The sequence below is a fragment of the Magnolia sinica genome, chromosome 9 (genome assembly GCF_029962835.1).
Source record: "Magnolia sinica isolate HGM2019 chromosome 9, MsV1, whole genome shotgun sequence".
Classification (NCBI taxonomy): Eukaryota; Viridiplantae; Streptophyta; class Magnoliopsida; order Magnoliales; family Magnoliaceae; genus Magnolia; species Magnolia sinica.
The window spans coordinates 11,651,760-11,668,546 of record NC_080581.1 but is presented as its reverse complement, the minus strand read 5'-3'; the positions used below and the strand labels follow the sequence as shown (position 1 = coordinate 11,668,546).

The 16,787-nt window shown below is 41.8% G+C and overlaps 1 protein-coding gene across 2 annotated transcripts; it reads left to right on the top strand.

Moving 5' to 3' along the window:
- Positions 1-3,830: 3,830 nt before the first annotated feature.
- LOC131256896 (zinc finger CCCH domain-containing protein 18) lies at positions 3,831-15,972 on the top strand. Of its 2 annotated transcripts, XM_058257982.1 has the most exons (4): positions 3,831-3,990; positions 8,236-8,553; positions 14,065-14,125; positions 14,879-15,972. In XM_058257982.1, the coding sequence occupies exons 1-4, from the start codon at positions 3,856-3,858 to the stop codon at positions 15,886-15,888; spliced, it is 1,524 nt and encodes a 507-aa protein (XP_058113965.1). In that variant the 5' UTR covers positions 3,831-3,855; the 3' UTR covers positions 15,889-15,972. The 2 variants fall into 2 exon arrangements, with proteins under 2 accessions (XP_058113965.1, XP_058113967.1); XM_058257984.1 differs by lacking the exon at positions 14,065-14,125 and having other exon boundaries at positions 8,236-8,557.
- The last annotated feature ends 815 nt before the right edge of the window (positions 15,973-16,787 follow it).

The window sequence follows — 16,787 nt, the reverse complement described above, 5'->3', positions numbered from 1 at the left end:
CATGGCCTGACTCAAACCTGTCCCTTAACACCCCTAGGAGCACTATAGAGATGTTTTGTCTTTAAAATAAAGAGTCTGGATTCTCTGTTTACCGGGAGTAGAAATTTCTTGTTCTTTGCAATGTGATTGGGCCACAAAATCACTAATGACATTAGCAAATATCATTAACGATGATGTGGTCCAATTACAATATAGGAAACTAAAAATCCATATTCCTAGCAAACAAAGGATCCGGATTCTAAAATTAAACGAAAGGGTACTGCTTAAATAGGCGTGTGGGGCGCAGTTGAAGGACAACTAGATATCCCAATTTATAGGTTGCACTAGATAGACCGTGACAATTGATACATCATCAAACCTGGCATATAAAAGAGCAGAGGTGGCAGTGGGCCCAGTTCGAGTCGAGCTAAGCAAGGCGTAGGCCCGCTCGATACTCATGACCCTATGGTCCAAGCCTAAATGGGCCTACACAACAGGCCAAGCTTGAGCCCCAAGATTTATTTAGGCTCAAGGCCAACTGGGGCCACCAGAAAATTGATAGAATTCCTAATTTTCATTTGGATATTCCTAATGTATTTATTAATTAAATCAACCACACTTGATAATGATTAAAAAAACATTTTAGAGGAATGAAACCTATAGTTTTACATTCAAAATGGATGGATTGCCTAGTGAGAACTAGTGTGGCATATTTTTGAGGTAAAACACACTTCATTTAGAGTTCTCGGCAGATACAAATTAGATACATATGCTATATGTACTCTAAATAGACATGAGGTTAGAGGATTTTATTGGACAACAGGCCATTATTAGAAATGGACTCATGCAAAGCATGTTTGAAAGTTTTTCAGCGGTTGGAAAGATCTTATCTTTGATAGCAGCGTGTTGTCCGATAAAATTCTGCCACCATGTGCTTATATCCTAATGAAGGTAGGGCCAATGGCCCATACAAAACATGTTTGAAAGTTTTTTAGTTCTCAATTAAGTCTCATATGTAACAACAGCCCCCTTTTGTTCAATTAAATCCCTTATCATTCCTAAGCCGTTGATAAAGATAGAAGCAGTACTCCGCATTTGGCCTGGCCATGCTCATATAACTTGAGCCCAAGCACAATAAAAAAATTGACAGGGCGATGGATGCAAGGCCCAGCCTAACCATTGCTACACTTCGTAAGGAGGGTTTTGATTTTTCATATATAAGATAAATACTTCATAAATATGGCATTGTTACTTTTTTTACGGCAGTTTTAAAGTTAATGGGTATTTCTGCCTCCAAAAGTGTTTGGAAAATTATGGAATTAAATTTGTGAGGCCTACCATAATGTATGTGGCATATCCATGTTATCCATCGGTTTTACCGAACATTTAGGGCCTGTTTGGCCAGGCAGATTGGATGGAATTGGAAGGGATTGGAAGATAGATCCCAGGATTGGCTAGGCGTGCCAAATTGAGACAGGATCTTGATCCCGGGATATAGCAATCCCATGGATCTTAAGGGCCAGTTTGGGTAACTAGCTTAAAATGTATTACAGTAGATGAGATTCGGTAATCCATGATGTGACGGATGGACACATGTTTGGATGGCCACCGTCTCTCCACATTTTTAGATGGATTGAAAGTGTACGATGGAGTCAGGATTTCGAAATCCCACAGGGATGCGCCTTTTCTTTAGCCCCTGTAAATCCAAATTTCAACGTAACCAGATACAATCCGATACGTTGAACGTGTCGACCAGCTCCGCCATCTCATGCACAATCTCCCTCACTTCCTCTGCTTCCCCTTTTGTGTCCGAACATATCCGGCTAATCACCATCCTCGATACTATGTTATTCATCATTGTTATGAGCTCTAGGCCAACATCGACTACTTCTCCGCCGTTGGATTTCTTATGTAGCAGTCGCAAGAATCGTCGGATCTTTTCACGGCGGATGGGCTGGAACTGATCAAGCGTGCAACCGCCTAAGAGATCGGACATGCAGAGTTTCTTCATGAACTTCCGGTAGGGGCCGTAGGGAGAGAAGGCAAAACCAAAAGCACCGTAGGCGAGGTAGTGAATGGCTGAGGATTAAGGTCTGGATGCAAAGGTGGTCCTGTGGGTCTTGAGAATTTCTCTTGCTATATCGGCGTTGGAGACAACGACAGCAGGAATAGAGCCGAGGCGGAGGTGGATCAATGGGCCGTAGCGCTTGGAGAGCTTGTGGAAAGCTTGGTGAGTTATGGGATAGAGGAGGTGGAGGTGTCAGATGACCGGAAGCGGTATCGGGCTTGGCGGGAGGCAGCATGCCGTGGTTCGAAAATTGGAGAAGATGATCCAAGATGGTTGAAAAATCTCATCAGATATCCCATGGGATGGTTGCAATCCCGCAAAACCCAAACACCGCCAGGTGGTGCATGGGATAAAGATTTTCACCACAATCCTCCAACAATTCACTGTGCGTCATAAATGCATGGGATGCTCGTAATTCCATCCCATGTAATCCACTCTATTTCACAGGGCCAAACATGGCTTAAGACAATCCAGTGATATCACCATCATTACCTTTAAATCCCATTCAGTCCACCCTATTCCCTTTAAAATTGCCTGGGACGTGTTTGGTTCGAGGGATTGAAAGGGATTGGAAGGTTTAATCCTGGGATTGCCCAGGCGTGCCAAACAGACCTGGTATATCAAACCCGGGATATAGCATTCCCATATATCTTGCACCAATCCACCGACGTAGCTATCATTACCTTGAAATCCATGCAATCCACTCTAATACCATCAAATCCCATCCGGTCTGCCTGTCCAAACAGACCCTTAAGGGCGTGAGCACAAAAATCAGGTAGATCCAAAGGTCATGTGACCCAAATTGTCGGAAACAATGGTTGTAAAATGTCTATTGTTTAAAAAATATATATATATTCCTAAGGCCCACAAGATTATTTATTTATCTGCTAACCAGTTCACGAGGTTACACAAACATGAATAAGAGAATTACACAAATATCGGTTTAATCCAAAACTTATGAGGGCCTAAGAAATTTTTAACAATAGGCCTTCAGTTCCCAATATTTCCTGTTATGTGGTCCACTTGAGTCTTGGATCGACCTCAATTTTAGCCACATGCCCTAAAATCAACTGTCAAAATGAATGATCGGCATGGATAGGCCACATACATCACAGTGGGTCCGACATAAAATTTGCACCCCTCATAATGTTTTTAAAAAATAACCTGTAACTATTGCATTGAAAATGTGGTGGGAATAAGTAATTAATTCATAGACATTTCCTCAGGTAAACAAGAAAACAAACAACCGAGGGATAATTCTACTATATTCCTGTTTTCTCACCTCCACCGTATAATTTCTGGATTGACGGTCTACAATCTGGATCACCAACCGTAGCGCATTTTGATAGACCGTGCATGAGGACACGATACACGTTCTGATGGACTCGACTCTCATGGTCACCCACCACACTTAAAACAGTGGTGACTCATTCTCCTAGCAGGCTAGACTCATTTACTGCCATCCGGACCGTCCAATTTTGTGTAATATCTCAAATCACACTGACTAAAAGTTGTAATCACCCGATCGATGCCTATCCAAGGGACGGTTAAAAGTTGAATGGTGAGTGGTCCAAAATTCAAGGTCTAAATCAGATGGTTACCGTCATCATTCCATTTTTAAAATTTTCTGGTGATCCATCCAAATCTGGACCATCAATTTGGATGGTCCAGATTTCCTTAACACAATATCATACGTACCGCTGATATTCACCACCATATATTTATTCGGTGTTGAACTCACACAGTAGACTCTAGGAACCTTATACTGTGTCTCGAAACCTCCTGCAATTTCAAGCTCGAAAAATTCAATGGCGGACGACAACGAAGACGACGAGAAATCTCTGGAGCTTCAGCTGGATTTTCAATTAGAAGAGCAGAAAGAATCGTTGATAGTTGTGAATGAAGCTCTAGTTTCAGATCCCACCAATACAGAGCTTCTTTCGGTAGGGTTTCTCTCTCTGTTCTGTTTTTTTTTTTTTTTTTTTTTGAAGGGTTTTTCCCTCCTTTTCAATAGATGTTTGAAATACGAGAATTATAGTCCTGATGCAATCAGGACGTGTGCTCCATACCGATGTTGTACATGGATCGGTGATTCAGACCGTTGATCTGATGGGTTATCCGTGAATGCTGGATGCGTTGAAAATCTCTCACGTTGGAAGATGCTAACCCTTTGATCAGCGGCCTACGAATAGATATTTCAGAAAGAACTAGATCAAAGGTCCATATTAAATGGGGAAAGGCCTGTATTTTGATGGTCTCCATCACTGAACCATGGGGAATGCATGTATGCAATACGTGCATTGGAACATTCGAAGGCGCTGGATGGCTAGGATCTTTCGGTCCATGAAATGTTTAGGGCATTCCTTATCTACTATGGGGGCTATCGGTCTGGATCACAAGACCGTGCTCTCCACTTGTGCCAATTGTTTGTACTCTAAGGGATACTTTCGACTTTGAATAATTCCTCCTGCAGAAGTACTCGGTGAATTGTCTGAAAAGTGGAAGCTTTTTTAGTCAAATTTGGTCCACATGCTCTTGTTTCCACAAATTTCTTCAAATTCTTCAAGAAGCGAAGCTTGATGGTTTGAAGCTATTATGTTTGTTAGAGTATGTAGTTTGCATTTTATTTATCATTAGGATGAAATCCTACCATGACATTTTTTATTTTTTATTTTTCCGTCAAGGAGATTTGTAAGTTGAGTCATGAATCAAGCCATTTCACATGAGATTCTATATGATTGTTGGGTTCAAGGTACCGTCTTCTATGGCATGTTTGGATGTGTGAATCAAATTAAAGTTCGTTCAATAAATTGGAGACAACCATCGAAGTCTAGAAAGTCCACTTGATGTGGTTTCCACTGTCCATGACTAGAATAATAGAGTGGAAATATTGAAGGTATAGAGTCTAAATTATAATTTCATTATTTTCAAGTTGGACTTGAAAGAAGTTATAACTGCAATTTGAGGGATCCTTCCTAATTGTGAATGCTAGGAAAGAAAATAACTCTCGATTAAACTCAATTTCGATTCATTAAAAAAAAAAAAAAAAAAATCAATTTCTCAATTCATTTCACTCGTGCATTCAAACACAACCTTTAAGTTTTTGAGAATTCACATACAACATTAGATGTGAACTTACACATACAATGCTTTTGTTTCCCACTAGTGTCACTTTTTAGAACATTCAAGCGGCAACCATGGGGCGATCTACTCATTAGGCAGACTGTGGACCACATCTATGAAAGTGTTGTATGTGAAGGTTCACATACAACGTTTTTTCTTCTTCTTATCATGGGGGGTTGAAGAGAAACACAAGTTTTATCTTATGAAATGGGATGAGGCGTGTTAGTTGTTTGATGAAGTGGTAGCTAGATTGAGGAAGCTGGAGGTAATGAACTCTACTCTCCTAGAAAAATGGCTGTGGAGGTTTGGCTCGTAGAATGTCTTTCTATGGAGAGAGGTTATAACAAGAAAGTATGGGGTTTGGGAAGGGGGTTGGTGGACAAGGGCTTCATCCCTATACAAGGCTTCGTCTCCGTGGAAGTCTGTGGCTAGTTTGAGGCTGAGGTTTTTGGAGTGGATGGATTTTTCTTCGGGTGATGATAAGAGAATCCGTTTTTGGGAGGATGCTTGGTTAGGAGAAAAGCAGTGAGGGAAGTTTTTCCATTGTTAGCTAAAATCTCGTTAGAGGTGAATATCACATTTGTGCATTGTTTTTCTTTCTCAGGAGATGAGGCTATTTGGGCTCCCCCCTTGTTGTAAGAATCTGACAGGTGAAGAGTTGGAAGATTTTGTTAAGCTATTGGAGCTGTTGAGTGTGCTGGTGGGAGATAGGGACATTATGGTGTGATTAAAGAGAAGTCCAGCCGGTCTTTTGTTATGTCCTTGTATGGAGCAATCATTGGGACTTCATCGGGAGATCAAGCTCATCATACACAGAAAGCTTTTGTGTGGCATTATTGTGCTTCTCCCAAGGTTGCAGCTCTAGTTTGGCTCATGGGAAGGAACGAGGTGCTCACTGTTGACAATCTCCGTAAGCAGATGATGGTGCTCCTAAATGTTTGTGTGATGTGCTTGAATAGCGAGGAGTGTGTTGATCATCTCTTCATCAATCATTCTTTCACCAAAGGAGTTTGGGATAGTTTTTTCGATTTGTTCGGTGTGTCATGTGTTGCTAGGTTCAATTGACAATCTCCTTGTGGCTTGGCATGCGAGATGTGTGGGAAAGGTAGGAAGGACAATTTGAAGACTTTCTTTGTTGGCTGGTATTTGGTTCCTTCAGGGTTAAAGGAATGATCGTTGTTTTAGGAACTGTTGTGGGCGGGTATTGGAGGTGTTCAACAGGGCTAAATTTAATGTAGTGGGTTGGGCCTAGGCCTTAAAGGTTCTAGGCAGGAGTGTTTTTCTTTTTCCTTTTTCTTGGTTTGATTTGTAATTCTTTCAGCTTGGCCTTGCTTTATAAAATCGTCACCTTTCTTTCTTTCTTTCTTTCCTTTTTTCCCCTTTCTTTTTGTCCAAGTCATACTAATTCAACATATACTGAATTCACCGAACTTCCTTTTCTCGTCACGAGCGGAGCAGATAGAACTGATTTGGAGTTTATTTCTGTTTGAATCATTGACAACTTGATTTCGTGAATTAGAGACTGCTAAATTATTCCCGATACTTAAAAAAAATTTAAAAATAAAAAATAAAAAATCACCGTTTGCATTTTATGTAAAATCAAGCAAAACTCATGAATCCTCGTGTACTAAAATCACCAACGGTTCAAGGCTTGCCTGGTGAGGTGATAATATTAACTTGAGAAGATTTGAGCAAAAGACCTGAAGTAAGAACTGAGACGGCTTTGCTGCCAATCATTTCAATGAACTGAACGAGACAACCATACAAATTTAGTGATCTGATGTCACAAAATGAATTTACTGATCACAAATTGAACTGAGCAAATTGATTTCACTGGGAAGTGGATTATGAATTGCGAGCTGAGCCAAATAGAAATATGAACATAACAGCTACCAAATAATCTGTGGCACAAGATTTCAGATGGCTTTGAACGTCCAATTATATCTCGAGCATGCTTGGGATATGATTCTTGATTTGGTGCCCGTGACTTCGCTAGATGGATGCTTCCTGAATTAGTTCCACCCTAGTTATGTGCTTGCTTTGCGAGTTCCACCCTAGTGATCGACAATGCATTTGCTGTTCAAAAATAAATAATAAAACTTCCTTCATTGGCAAAGGAGAACAATTACTCAAATGGTCTTGATTTTTTCTGTGATGAACCTAAGTTGGGCTTCAATGATATTTTCTTCAAGACCACTCTAATGAGATTGTCACTGAAGGCATAGAGATGCTTTCTCTTTTACATCCTCTTGCTTTTTAAGGGGATATTGTGGACATGTGATGATTTATAATCACACATATAATGTTGATGGATATATCATGCAAGAGGAGTTGAATGAACTAAACAATCCTAATATTTGAATTTCTATCCCAAGAAAACACAACTAAAAGAAAAATACAACTGCATTATAAATTCTGCTGAAATGGTTCCGAGATTGGTTGCTAGGATCTTACAATTTGGGATGTCTTCAGGCATGGCTCATCCATGGTAGGTCGCAACAAACCAATATTTCGAATTATGGAACCACAGGCCACTCACCAGAATTGGAAACATGAGTATACTGTACAATGCCTCAGGCTGAGGATCCTATAATTCTTCATCATGTAATTACCCATATGGCCACATCATTGATTAATCTTTTGATCTCTACGTTATTTATTTTTTTATTAGGGCCCGTTTGGGTAGGGGATCCCGCATAATCGAGATTTATACAAATCCTGTTGCGGGCGGGCCCATGCCCTCCACATAGGATTTAGTGCACTAAACCAGCGCCTTCACATAAAAACAATTAGCGGCATTTTCTTGTTTTACCTAAAACTTCATTAGTTGCGTTCTTGCTGAGGAAAGTGCTGCTTTATTGCAGTGAATCTGTGGAGGGCATGTGGCCTGCCAAAATCAGGATTAGAGTTAATCCTGATGATGCAAGATCCCTTACCAATGGGGCTCTAAGTTGATCTTTGGTGCTTCTGATAAAATACTTACTGCTAGGAGTTGCTTTGATCAATGTTTTAGTACATATGGCTATTCTTCCAGTTGGTAGAGGTTGACAATTCTTTTGTGAAAGGTTCGTGAGGAGCTTGTTCTGGCGATCAAGGATGCAGAAGAAGCGCTTCTTCACCTAAAACGTGCACGATTATTGCGGGAAACTGATTCATTGTTATCGAGACAAGGTCCTGAACCTACAATTCAGGATGTGGAAGTGGAGCCTCTTGATCCAACGGAGGTTGAAGCAGAACCTCTAGAGACGAATAGTTACTCTATTGGATCCAAGTGTAGATTTCGTCACACAGATGGGCGTTGGTATAATGGCCACATAGTTGGATTGGAAGGTGCTAGTTCTGCAAGGATCTCTTTTCTTACGCCCACGTCTGAGAACATGCTGGTGGGTAAATTCATGCAACTTGTCTTCCTATTTTGCTTTTACAAGTGCACCAACTTTCTGTCAAAGGCTAATCTTTTTTCCTTTTCCTTTTCCTTTTCCTTTTCCTTTTCTGATATGAATTCTTCTAGCTGAAAAGTATCTTGGAATATTCAGTTTTGCTATGTTGATAGTCCTGATGGATTATACTACATGTATGCAGTGTTTTAAGTATTGGTATCTACACCTGTATCGCTGCTATCGCACCCTTGGGATACGAAAACATATCGGTTATCGCGTGGGAAGTTATCGCATGTATTGCATAATGTATCGCTGTTTTTGGGAAACATTGGGAAATTGGTTGAATTTTTAAATGAAACTTCAAGGGATGTTAAAAAATACACTAATACATAATTAAAACTCAAAAGATCACCCAAAAAAAAAAGTACACATGATAAGTTTCCTTTGTATAGGGTCCTAAACTATGCGTTGTCTGTCTAACAGAAGTGATGCAACTATATTCAAAATCAATTCATGTAATTTATAAACCATAGAAGACATGTATGAAAACACAACCACTACATTCAAAAGCTAAATCCGTCTTACAACGTAAAATGCATTTTATACACACACACACACACATATACATTTGAAATTTATCGATTTTTTTAATTATTTTTTTCAAAAATTCTAAATTGTTCCGTTAATCTGTATATTAGCTTACAAGCACTCTCACATGATTTTTCCACACTAATTGCAAGTTAAATGGATGAAATTGGAAGTATTTTGAACTTTGTCTAAATTCCCTATTTTCCCCAATTCAAAAATTGGAAGTCAAGATCCATGACTGAGCATAAAAAACATGCAAAATCATGAATTACTACATTTTGCAGAAACCAAGCAATTTAAACAAGAGAAAATTGTTTAAATTGCAAAAACTCACCAATTGGGTTTCTAGTACCACAAACTCTTCGATCTCAATTTTCACACCCAAATCCATTCTCTCCAAACAAATTAAACAATTGGTCAAAATCCCCTTAGCAATGTAATCCCAACCAAAAAAAAAAAAAAATTAGAGAAAATTGTTTTGTTTTTTTTTTTTTTTTTTTTTTTAAATGGTTTTTTGTGAAATTTTCAAAATTTTTGGAAGGGGACCGAACGAGTGTTATATCTTCGATACATGCGATACATATTGCAATGTCAGGGAACCTATAACAGCAATGATGGGGACATCACGCGCACACGCGCACTCACGCCGCCCCCCCTACGCACGTACGTACGTAGAAGGAGGACCCCACCATCAATCTGGCTCGATGACGACGTCCAGGGAGGGCCTCCTAGCTAGAAGTCAAGTTTTGGTTCAGAAAAGTGGCCCGATAGTCAAGAAAAGCCCACGATGGGATCTCATGATCGTGGCCCACTCGTCAGATTGGTTTTATATTTTAGGTTTTGCTTATTATTATTATTTAGAACATCGTGAACGCTTTAGATTTTCTTGTTTGATTTTTATTTTAGTTTAATTCATTACCAAGTAATAGGTGTCGCACATGGTGCGAGTTTTTGGGTATAAGGTTCTCCCTATAAATAGGCACCCCTTGTAGTTCTTTTGATTCATTGAAGTTAATAAAAAATTCCTGCTTTATTTTTCTGCTCTCTTCGTGAGTTGTGGAAGAATTCAAAAGTGGGTGCGAAGCCCTCCCTTTTCGAAGGGCTAACTACCGTGGTGTGAAGTCACATCGATCCCACTTCACCCCCATCTTCCATCACCTTTTTTTTTCCATCTTTCCCCACCATCCGTACTTTGAATTTGTCCTTTTGTTGCATTAGATTTCTTCATTGAAGCAGGTTTCCAGATTTCGGCCCGCAGGCGAGCTGAAACTTCGGCGGAGCACCACGCACAAACCGTACATCGGATCGAGCTGAAATTTGGAGGTTTTGGAGTCCATCCCTGGTCGACCAGGGCCAAGGTGGCCTTTTTCTGAATAGTGGACCCCACACACGTGCGGCCGGGATCACACGCACGTCCATTTAGGCCATTGTTGTTGTCCACACGCGGGATCATCTTTTGGCTCAGGGTTCCTTGAATTGAAATTAGGGAATCCCTTGGATTAGGGACTGATTTTTATGCATGAGTAGTTGATTTTATTTCCCTTTGACATTGTTTGGTTTATAATTTTATTGGTCCAGTCCTAGCTTGTGTCGGCTTGGACCCGCATAGATTCCCCTTTAATTGAATGTTTGGATTTTCATGTGGGATGTGGAATTTGTGTGATTGTTTCTAAATTGGTGTGATCTAAGCCTGCAATCTTGCATATCATATTTAATTTTCCATCTCCTGCATCAAATTTGGTATCAGAGCCTAGGGTTCTTAAAGGGGAATTCACCACATATTTAGGGTTTAGTTTGTTTGAGTCCTTCATGCATTCAGTCCATCATATATAGCTGAATTTTAGTAACAGTGTGTAGTCTCCTTCATATAGAGTCTCGTAGGGTCATTTAGTTTTTAGACGCATATAGTTGTCATAGCAGGTCCTTAGGTTGAGCAAGTCAGTGTATGCCCACACGTACGGGTCGCAGTTTCGGTTTGCACCCTACACTAAACATGGAACAATTGCAAGAGTCACTAAACAAGATATCTCAGACGTTGGAGTCTATGATTAAGCGCTTGGAAATGGACCAATGCTGTGAACAGCTTGATGTACGCATTACCCGACTAAAGACTATCGCTAGGACAAACCCCACCATTGGGGTAGATGTCCAATCTCAAGCAGGTGGCCTGGAGGATACACTAATGAATGGAGTTGGTCAAGGAATCAATTATGGGTGTGCACCCGGACACCGGCCCCATGAGAGACATAAAGACCACTATTTTGAGGGGTACAACATGTGTGGCCTTGTGGTTGGAGAGAGTGCACCAGCGGCTAGTGTAGAGTTACCCACTGAGGCTATTCCGGTAATGGATGAGTTACGTGATATCTTTCCTGATGATCTACCGGATGAGTCCCCTAGGAAGGATATAGAGCACACCAGAATATGGGACATTGTAATACCTACAACCGAGTTCACGTTGAATAAGTTTGTTGATAGGTCCACAGGTCTAAGTCCTTGTGAAGTCGTTACTGATTATAAACCCAGGAAACTTATTAATCTTGTCCCTATGTCACTGTCCCATAGGCCGTTAGAGTCTGCAGAGTCTTTTGCGCATCACATTCATTCATGGCATCAAGAAATCAGGCAGAAGATCATGACTAATAATGAACATTGCACATTTTATACAGACCAGTATAAATGTTTCAAAGGATTCAATATTGGGGACTCTGTGATGGTCTGCATCAGGCCCGAGCGGTATCCTTCGAGGGCCGTTCGTAAGTTACACGCGTGTAGCGCTGGACCCGTCAAAATTATAAAACGAAACGGTCTCAATGTGCATGAGATAGATCTTTCACCTTCCATGGGAATTAGTTTCACATCTGATGTGGAGGATTTAGTTACTTTTCAGAGGACCACTGATACTTTGTCCGGCCCTTCGCCCACCCATCCTGATTCCTCATATTTATCCCTTGAACCATGGCCCCTTTCCAACCCATTTTCCCAACCTCTACCTCCCATATCTACTTTTCCTAACCTTTCTTCCCAGCCTCTACCTCCCATACCTACCCTTCTCGACCCATTTTCCCAGCTTCTACGTCCCATACCTACCCGTCCCAACCCATTTTCCCAACCGCTACCTCCCATATCTACCCTTCCCAACCCATTTTTTCAGCCTCTACGTCCCATACCTACCCGTCCCAACCCATGTTCCCAGCCTCTACCTCCCATACCTACCCATCCCGACCCATCTTCTCAGCCTCTACCTCCCATACCTATCCTTCCCGATTCATTTTCCCAGCCTCTATCTCTCATACCTAACCTTCACACACCCAAAAAGGAAATAGAGGATATCCAGGACCATCAGATAGTTTCAACGTCGGACGGCGGGTTTCAGAAGTACGTAGTTAAATGGAAGTCACGCCCAGTTTTAGATTTCAAAATCTCACAAATATTTTCAAAATCTCACAAATATAGTGTCAATGCATTGCAATATATCGCGACATATCAACTGAGACTAGGAAGTTTCCCAACTACATCTTAGTTTCATATCGGCTGTGCGATATCAATAGGATCAGCTGACACTGAAATCACTGGATATATTCCGTAATCTTCATTTTGTATATTATAAACGGTGGACTACGGTCTCTGCATCATTTTCTAATAAATCTCCATGAGTTTTTGGTGTGCTTTGAGATTCTTAAGAGCCATTTGTGCATCTGGAATAACGTTGTCTAGGATAAGTGTGTTCTTGTTTCTTTTTCCCCCCCAAAAATGGCATTTGGTTGTCAAAAATCAACTTGACAAATTTGTAATAGGGACACTCAGATCCTTGAAATATGCTCCTTTTGGGGATTAGGGAAAATTTTCTAGTTCCCTAATCCTTGAATAAAGTAATGTTTTAAAACCAGACTTGGAATGATTGGTTGGACCGGAACTGTTGGCCTTTCTGGACCAGGTCACTGTAGGACCCATTGTTGGATTTGGATCTCAGTTGCATGAGTTTTCTCCAATCCAATTGTTGAGTCATTCGTCTCAAACGGTCCAAACCTGAAAACTTAAGTCTTTTTCTTTCCCTCCTTATTTTTTTTAGTATTTGTAAGTCATCTACTTTGGACATCATGATGATGCCATGGGTTGACCAGGTAACTTACCGCACAAAAAACTGGTTGACCTTTCCTCTGGGTTTTAAAACATTGGGTATTTGGAATGAAGCAATTTCCTTTATCGCACCTACACCGGGGTTGAGAGACAGGATGCATTCGAGGCATACCAGGGTTGAGAGACTGGTGCATTTGAGGCATAATTCATAAGCAATCAAGTGTGGAGCCCACATGATGGGAGTGGATTAGGCGAGACCCTAGCCTCACCCAAGACGGTGCAGCCCTTACCATGGGGCCCACCTTGATGTATCTATTTTGTATCCATGGCTTCCATGTGTTTTTCCAGACCATTTTAGGGCACGATCCCAAAAATAAAGAAGATCCAAATCGTAGGTAGACCATGATGCCCTACCATCAAAAACTTCTTAGGGCGCACCTTAATGTTTCTGTAGTGTTTATTTGCCATCCAATCCGGTGATAAGGTCACATTAGCCTGAATGAAGGAAAAGAACAAATATCAGCTTGATCTAAAACTTGTGGCCCATTACTGGTCAATCACCACTGTTTCCTATGGTATGGTCCACCTGATAATTGGATCTACTTCATTTTTGGGATCATGCACTAAAATGATCTGGAAAAAAGGATGGCTGGCATGTATATAGAATAGATACATCAAGGTAGGTCCCACGGTAAGTGTCACACCATCTTGGGTGAGGCCGGGGTCTCACCTAATGGCCTTTGATTATTGCAGCCTTGCCAGCCTTCTCTATATATTTAAAAAACTTTTAAGAGGCCTCATGTTTATTCTTGTCAATTTACTAACGGTGTAACTACACAAGTGCAGATATGCAAATTCTTTCTACAGAAGCGATGCAGATTTGGTAGTAACTGCCGCTTGTCACATGGTATGTCATTGTTGTTTCCTCCAGGATATGACATTCAAACTCATCCTACAGTTTTAGAAAGCACTGTTGTGAATTGTGTGATCACTTGCAAGGTTGGATTCTACTCTCTGCGTGTTCCCTTGTAGGATCAGGCAAGTACGTAACACGGGCCTTACGTGTATTGCGAATGTGGACCATTGTCAACATTTATACTCATCCATTTTATTCAATACCCATGCTGTCTGCTGAATGACAGTACCAGCCTATTCTCAGACCACACTGCAGAGATAGTGGGGCCTGCCACATGAATGGCCGTGAGCTTGCGCCTTGCTAAGGGAGAGTAGTATACGTAACTCCTGCAACAAGCCATCACAATTCTCAATCTGAAAACATCTTGTCTGGATTGCCTTCATGTTCCTCAATGTTATGCTCAGTTTTCACCCGCAATTGCTCTTCTAACTAGGTGCGACTCCCACTTCAAATCACACTTCAGACTTACCATCCCGCATAATACTTGCTAACATCTTGAAATAGCACTTCCCCGCTCCCACTCCAAATTCGTTGCACTTTGCTCCCTTTTTTCCTTTATTCTTCTTTTTCTTTTTTTTTGGTGCCTTTTTGCTCAGATATCTCTATTCCTCGTGTGGCGGCGAATATTCCATATATAGCAGTTTCTGTTATACATATTTGGACATTTTGTTGTATAATTTCAATGGAAACCCCCTTTTGTAGAATAGCGGCGGCATGTCATCTGATATGGACTCATTTGTACAGGAGTCGATGTTCCTTTATCTTCATTGAAGCACTACGTCCCGACCCTGTGGCAGCAATCGCTGGTGGGGTCCAGCATTTGGGCGATATCGAACAGCCATGCAGGTGGCATCTGGAGGGAAGCCGAGCTCGAGTCATGGGATGAAAAACTCAGACTGGGCCATGTTGTCTTTCGGGACGATGGAAGCTCTGCAAAGCTTGGAAGTGATGCGCTTTCATTGTCTGAGTATGCTCAGATGAGTGAAGATGAGGAAGATGAGGAGTCTAGTTCTGAAAGATCAGACCCTGGCGATGATGATGAGGAAGATCCTGAAAGTGGAACAAGCAATCAAGGGCTAGGCTTTTTGGAGGCCACTGCATTACAACGTGGTATCCAAACAGAAACCGCTGTGTTTGCGAAGTGGGAGCACCACACACGGGGAATAGCGTCGAAGATGATGGCCAACATGGGATACCGCGAAGGGATGGGATTGGGCATTGAGGGTCAAGGAATTGTTGATCCCGTATCCGTTAAAGTCCTCCCACCAAAGCAATCACTCGGTCATGCTGTTGATTCTACTGACCGCGAAGGGAAGGACAGTGGAAGTCAGGGGAAGAAGCGTAGTAGAGGCGGTAGAAGGAAGCGCGAGAAGAAGCATGCAGCAGCAGTGCGGGCCGCTAAAGCTGAAGAAGAACGGCAACCGGATGTATTCAGTTTCATCAATAATCAACTTGCGAAGAATGAAGCCGAAAATGGGTCAGGCAAGAAAGGCAGTAGGGGCCTGGGGGAGGCAAAGAAAGAGGACCGACGGACCTTGATCGCATACGACGATGAGGTGAAGGAGTTGAGGAGCAGGGTCGAGAAACTGGAAGAGATGGTGAGTCGTAACCGGAAGGAGAAGGCGGTGTTCGAAGCTGCTTCGAGGAAGTTGGAGGAGACCCGAAAGGCATTGGCGGATGCTGAGGCGGCCCATGCATCTGTGTCAGATGCTGTTGTTAGCAGGGAGAAAGAGAAGAGGTGGCTCAAGTTCTAATGCTCTTGTTCTTGTAATGTATATTTGCATGGAGATGGCTTTGATCCATGAAACATGATCAGGAAAAGATAATTTGTTGCCCAATGCCGCTGTACGCATGCAAGATGGGCTGGCAGATCCTGGCCGTCGATCGTGTGGGCTGTCTCTAGATGGCCCTTGGTTGAAAAACAGCGCTGAGTAGACGATGATAGCCCTGGTTTTAAGATTCGGCGGCTTGGACAGACTCATTTGGCCCTGAGTCATGACTCAGTCGAGTCAGGAGGTTACTTGTTCAAGTAGGGCCTATTTTCATTACTGACTCGTGGCACCAAACTGGATCCGACTCGCGGGTGACTCGTCCTGGATAGGCCTACTTTCATTTCTGACTCGTGGTGCTGAACTGGATTTGACTCAGCTGGGTCGAGAGTCGACTCAGTGGAGTCATAGATCCATGATTATGACCATCATTTTTAGCTGCTGAATCCATTGATCATTCATCTGAAGGCTGGTGTCCATTTTGATAGGATTGTATGGTCGGTTTGATTTTCAACCAGGGACCATCCATGGACAGAGGACCCACTGGACATGCCATCTGGATCGTCCATGCCACATGTAAGATTTTGGAATGGTATTTGCTCATCTTAGCAGAGATTTCGTGCAATTGGGACTGAAGGCTCGGTGATCCAAGCCGTTGATGTGATGAACTTCACCATGGATGACCATCTGATGGTCTTAGCTACAGAATACTGGACTATTTTTAGTTGAATCTGAGCTATTGCTGCGTTTTCTTTCTTAACTGTTTATTTGTTTGGCGAACTATTGAAAGGCTAGGATTCATCTGGGAGATTTTGAGCACTGGCCATCCAAGGTAGGCCCCATAATGTCAACTGTTTGGATCCACTGAATGAACCTCCTATGAA

What these genes read in the sequence shown, in the direction of transcription:
- LOC131256896 (XM_058257982.1), top strand. Translation starts at nt 3,856, where the DNA reads ATGGCGGACGACAACGAAGACGACGAGAAATCTCTGGAGCTTCAGCTG. An exon ending in CCACGTCTGAGAACATGCTG is followed by an intron (nt 8,554 to 14,064) that starts GTGGGTAAATTC and finishes ACACAAGTGCAG; the next exon opens with ATATGCAAATTCTTTCTACA. An exon ending in TAACTGCCGCTTGTCACATG is followed by an intron (nt 14,126 to 14,878) that starts GTATGTCATTGT and finishes TCATTTGTACAG; the next exon opens with GAGTCGATGTTCCTTTATCT.